This window comes from Corvus kubaryi, unplaced genomic scaffold (genome assembly GCF_017639235.1).
Source record: "Corvus kubaryi isolate FWS band 111438036 unplaced genomic scaffold, C.kubaryi_AGA036_p1.0 37284, whole genome shotgun sequence".
Classification (NCBI taxonomy): domain Eukaryota; kingdom Metazoa; phylum Chordata; class Aves; order Passeriformes; family Corvidae; genus Corvus; species Corvus kubaryi.
The window spans coordinates 9,706,313-9,712,312 of NW_024581088.1; the positions used below are offsets into that span (position 1 = coordinate 9,706,313).

The 6,000-nt window shown below is 47.4% G+C and overlaps 1 protein-coding gene across 6 annotated transcripts in view; it reads right to left on the reverse strand.

Moving 5' to 3' along the window:
* Positions 1-4,695, reverse strand: part of ACACA (acetyl-CoA carboxylase alpha) — a 98,409-nt gene extending 93,714 nt beyond the window's left edge. For 5 of the 6 annotated variants that reach the window (XM_042026427.1, XM_042026424.1, XM_042026426.1 and 2 more), the window contains exons 1-3: positions 1,988-2,049; positions 1,619-1,665; positions 667-919 (exon numbers count right to left, since the gene is read on the reverse strand). In XM_042026427.1, coding sequence (XP_041882361.1) covers positions 667-919; positions 1,619-1,665; positions 1,988-2,034 — 347 coding nt within the window. In that variant the 5' untranslated portion in view covers positions 2,035-2,049. Of the gene's footprint in view, positions 1-666; positions 920-1,618; positions 1,666-1,987; positions 2,050-4,590 lie in introns of those variants that run through there. The other variant, XM_042026429.1, reaches the window with a different exon arrangement.
* Between the last annotated feature and the right edge of the window lie 1,305 nt (positions 4,696-6,000).

The following is a 6,000-nucleotide window of genomic DNA, read 5'->3' on the forward strand; positions in this document are numbered from 1 at the left end:
CAAATCTGCAACACCTAAAAATAAAGGAGCCTTTCAACAAGGAAATACCACGACCTCCAAAGCCCAACTCACGGCTCATTCACAAAGAATCAGGAGTGGGGCAGCCCTGAGACCAACCCTGAGCTCAACCCTGAGCTCAGGCAGCAGCAATCACATTGAATCTTGCCTTATCACCACATTGCAGGACTCCAATCTTTACTACAACCACCACAATTTTCTCTATCCAAACCAAAAAAATTCCAGTATGGAGCCATTGATCCTACCCACTGCCAATTCTTTGGCTACATTTAAAGCAGCAAATCCCATGCAAAGACAAAACAAGCAAATATTGTTCTTGCTCTCAACAAACAGGGCCCAAAAAAACCACACACAAGTGAAAACTTTAAACATCTCAGTGAAGACATTTCCATTCTCTGAAAGCCAGGACAACACAGACAGTACAGGCAAGCTGCTTAAGGAATTTAGGCACAAGTATTTCATTAAAACCACAGGAAAACTGAAGGGTTTGATACAGATAAACATACAAGAGGTCATTAGAAACAGAATGCTGCAGCGTGTCTTGGCACAACAAACAACATTTGAAGCCAAACACGGGTATAAAGCTGAACCTTTGGATTATCTTTGGAAATGACGGGGTAGAAAGATTGGAGAACTACTTATCCATACCTCATATGGCTGGCCAGGCCATCCTGAGCGTTTGGAAGTCCGAGGTCTGAGAGGGAATCGGAGCAGACGGACACAGGGGACAAAGACCTCTCCTTCTCCTCCAGCAGATCAAGTTTCACCAAGGAGCTGGTCTCATCTTCCGAGTTATCCTCTGACACGGAGCCAATAATGAAGCGGGAGTGAGCGTTCACATCCAGGGCTTTATCAGCTGGGGGAGACTCCTCCATGGCTCCCACAAACTGGGCTCTCAACACTGGAAGGGGCAAAAGAAAGGGAAAAACCAGACCTGAGGTGAATACCTGCCCTTGGAGGACAAAGAGGAGGACAAAGCAAGGTTCACTGGTGGGAAATGCAACGTTAAAAGGTCAGAGCTGAACCCTGAGTCCGGGATCAAAAACAGTTCTGCTCTAAGCATTTACTTCTCTGTTGGCACAAGGACTCTGAGATCCACAACCTGCAGAACCTCCCACCTTACACAAAGCTGCAGGAGTCACTTAAAGGAAAAAAAAACCACTAAAAAAAGCCCATACACCAGACCCAAAACCTATAGACAAAGGCAGGGAACTCTGAGTATCAAAAATCGTAGGATCAGAGAATCCCTGACTGGTTTGGGTTGGAAGGGACCTTAAATCTCATCTCATCCCACCCCCTGCTATAGGCAAGGACACCTTCCACTAGACCATGTTGCTCCTGGCCTTGGACACTTCCAGGGATGGGTTTGAGCATTCCAGTATTCCAGCAGGGAATTAAAGCATTTTCTTCAAAATTAAAAAAATAATTACAACTGAGAAAGAGCCATGAGAGATGTGGAAAACAAAGGAACACCCCACAGCACTAAGGTGGGATGGGGAATAAACATTTGATACCCCCTGCTCTGCCCAGCTTTTCTGCATTTATACGACAACTACACCCAGCTGGAAACACATCATTAGGAAATGAGAAATGCACTGACCTCTTGTTATCCGTGCAATCTGAGCAGTCAGCCACCTCCAAAATGAACTGGAAAAGAAAAGAATTAGGAAGCAAACATTAGTGTTATAATGAAGCAAATTCCATGTGTGTTTTCCTGTTTATACCACCAAAACTGTCCTGAAAAAACCACAGGCACACCAAGGACTGGTTCACTTGCTCCAGGTACAGATTAGCCCAGGAGCTGAACCTGCAGTGCCCAAGTCCAGCTGTGGCACCTCCTGCTGGTCCATCCTTCTGGAATCTTCCGAGAGACCTGACCGTCCCACCTGCCAGTTTTGTTCCTAAAAGGAACAACGGGTTGTGCCAGCACTATCCACTCATATCAAACCTTTTCTGTCAGCTTCTGCACCTGATTCCAGCCGAGTCCCAAGGAGTAAATCCCAGTGAAAACCTCATCAGCCCTGCTAATCACAGCCACATTACACCAAGCACAAGGACACAGCACAATCAGCTCGACAGGAACGCGACGGCTCTCGAGCAGCACAAAAACCTGGCCCGTGGTGTCACACAAATGGGACATGATGGTGCCTTTAATGCCCAGACAAGCATTTATAGCCAGAGCAACCCCTAAACACCACGCTCCTGCTTTCCATCAGTAACCGAGAATTAAAAACTCATCCAACTGGCTCATGCACTTTTGCCATGAATGTACTTGACTGAATTATTTAGATCAAATCCTGTGTTGACATCACTCCTCCCACAAACTCCAGTTGCCCTGGGGCCACGGGCACTTCACTTGACAGAGGCATCATTAACCATTTTATAACTGAAGAGCCCCAAATATCTGTCTGACATGGACATTAAAAGCATTAAAAAAACCTTTTTTGAGGGTAGAGATGAGAAGAAGGGGAAGCATGACCAGGAAGTCTCCCTGTCCACCTGTGATGTGCAAACTAAACCATCCAGGGAGACTTCTTCACCTGAGGTGCTCAGATGGCACAAACCGAATTTTGTTTGTGCACGTGAAGATGCAGACAGTATTTACGTGTATATTTATCCTGGCATCAGATCACTCCTAAAGATTTTCATCCAGACAGATTTACTGCTGGCACAATCACCAGTGCCGAAGAGGCTGGGATGCAGCCAAACTAACTTCAACCCCGCTTCACTGAAGAAAAACCTTCTCTAATTTCAATAACTAATATATTAATATGCAAGTTTCAAGGCCTTTTTTTTTTTTTTTTTTTGGAAGCAGAGGAACAGGAAGCGAAGTGTTTCACTCAAGTGTTCCATGAGAAACCATCCACCTAAGGCCACGCACTGCCACACTCACACAACTTAACTCCAACACCTTGTTTGTCCAATTCAGTTCCAAAAAAATCAGTTGTTATCCATGAAACCCCACTCAGATCCATTTCCCAAGGCACTTCCAAGCCCTGGGAGCCCAGTCCCACAGCCAGGAGTTCCGCTGGGTTGTGCAATCAGTGTTGAGCTGAGCGATAAGCTCGGCTTGTTCTCAGCACACTGAGAGTCCTCGTTCATATTTAAATTAATTTCAGCATTGTCTGGGGCTAAATTACACAGGGACTTTCTCAGAGATCCCCTCACTGGAGCCTCTGGATTTCAATGCTGTGAATGGAATGGACAAGGCTGTACACTGGTATACTGTATATATAGAAATATAAAGGTAAATTTTACATATATATAGCTATAGAGGTGAATTATATATAAATATAGAGGTGTATTACATACACAAAAATACACTTATATTATCTATACAAGTATAGAGGTATATTTTATATATACAAATACAGGTATATTTTATATATACAAATTTGTATATATATGTTATATATACAAATAAAGGGGTATGGTATATGTATACAAATAGAGGAGTATATCATATATATACAAATAAAGGTGTATATTATACCTATGCACCTTGCATATTGTATTGGCTCTCTGAAATGCAGCTGCCACAGTTCCATTTTTACACAAGCACCCTGAATTCAGCTGAGCACCAAGACAAGTTTCTGTGCCACAAACAACTGCACAACCGTTTGTCTTAATAATAATGCTGAACTAGACCCTAAAACCCAAAATTATCCAGATCCGCAGCTATGCACAGCCCCTACACTCTCTTCTGCAGGTGCCAACAGCCTGTCAAACAGGTAACTTCTGCAGAGACTGAGAAGAACCTGGAGTTTATGGAAGGATGAGGATTGAGAGCTCGATCCTGTAAAGATGTAAGGACAGGTAACAGCACTGAGCCTGCTCAGCTGCAGAAATACATTTAGGCACAGCTGGATCTACACAGACTGAGCCTTGCTGTGCTCCCTTCTCCTGGGGAAATCAGCTCCAGCTCCCAGCTCTGCAGCTATCCAGGCATTTAACGCCCAAATCGTGTCCGTGCTACGAGCAATGAAAACTCCGCAACCCAGACTCAGAAGGTGCCGTGTCTGATTTTGCCTGAGGAGAAGCAAACCCCACATCCCTCCTCCACAGCTCTGCTGCTACCATTAGTCACATCTTTGGTTTGACAGTGCAATGCACTTGTAAGAACACCAGACTTTAGAAGTTTTATCACAGCTTCACTTTAAAATCACTATTAATATTGTAAGATATGCCCAGGCATGAAACTTGGACAATGACAGCTGGAAATTAAGGTTTCTTATTTTTCTCTAAACCACCCTGTTCCAAAGACAAATCCACAACTGAAGAGAACATCAGTATTTCAGTGGGCTCTTTCAAAGAACAGAGTAACACTTCTACAACATTGCTATGGCATATAAAAAGGAAATCAATAAAACTAGTTGTATTCAAATGTCTCCTGATTAAAGCCCAGGGAGCTGTGGCATTGCTGATCAACATGAATCACTTTAAAATGACGAAATGGATTTGTGCTCTCACAGCCCTACCTGGAGGAACACAGAAAACAACGGAGCAAAAAAGGTAAAACCAAATTAAAACAGTCGCTTCTCTTGAACATAAAACAATCAGCAGCGTGCTCACCTATACCAGGGCTGGGGGGGAAGTTCCAGGTCGGGAGAGGGTGAAGTGATGGTTCCTGCTCTGGACACCCCTTCGTGGCTCCCTGGCCACGCTGTTTTAATGCCCCCACACAAGCGCTGAGCCCGGCTCGGTGCCAGCTCCACCTGAGCCTGCCTCCTGGTTAATCATTGGGCATTGCTTCACTCCCAGCCCAAAACGGCCTCGGCACACACCAAACACCCTGAGAGCTTTCGTAGGGAAGGCTCCTCACAAACTCTGCGTCCCCTGCGCGCTACTGGGGGCAGTTTGGGCTCCACCGTACGAGAAAGATCCAAAGCTGGTGGAGAGTGTCCCAAGGAGGGACACGAGGATGGTGAAGGGTCTGGAGGGGCCTCTCGAGGAGCAGCTGAGGGCACTTGGTTTGTTCAGCTGGAGGACACTGAGGGGACACTCACCGGGGGCTGCAGCTCCAATTTCTGCTCCCTGTGACAGGACAGGACCTGAAGGAACAGATGGAGCTGTGCCAGGGCAGGGTTAGGCTGGATATTAGGAGAAAAACAACTACCTAGAACTTTCCACCTGTGGATGCAGAATCACGGGATATCTGAGTTGGAAGGGACCCCCAGCATCATCCAGTCCAGCCCCTGGCCCTGCCAGACACCCCAAAAATCCCACCATGGGCATCCCTGGCAGCGCTGTCCCAACGCTTGAGGGGGCCGTGCCCATTCCCTGGGGAGCCTGGACAGTCCCCAGCACCCTCTGGGGAAAAACTGTTTCCTATTATCCAGGCTAAACCTCTGTAGAGACCAAAATAAGAGCCTGTATTTACAGCTATCCCAGTTTGCTAAAACACTCGAGACTGTCTAAATCCCACTGTCTTTGAGAGAATTTGGCATCACTTAAACAGCTTGCTGAATATTTCCTGCCTGCTAAACTGGAACAGACTCCACTCACGCTTTGGGTACTTTCTAACACAGTACTTCTTATTTTAAACTTTTTAAAGAATATTTAAGAGAAGGGAGAGGCAAGAGCAACAATTTGGTTTGCTCTGCCAATTTGCTTTTAAAACTTCACTGGTTTTGAGCATCCCAGGGCTGCTCTCAGCCCCTCGGCAGAACCAGATCCAAACTCTTCCCCAGGATCCTGAAATCCCCCCAGGGATGGCAGAAGAATGAGATGGAGGAAGGATGCCCGGGGCTCCAGCCCCGGAGCTGCAGCCCCCGGGGGTGCTCGGTGCCGGACTCCCCGCCGCCCACGTGTTGTTCCAGGGTGCGGGGGGACCGGCGAGGCCACGCGAGCGACGGGACCGGCGGCACCGGGGGCGGCGCCGACCGCGCTGGCCCGGCCGGAGCGCGCGGTACCGGGAGGGAACGGGGCGGCGGCTCCTCCGGCGGGCAGGGCCGGCCCCGCGCCGGGAGACCCCCGCCCGCC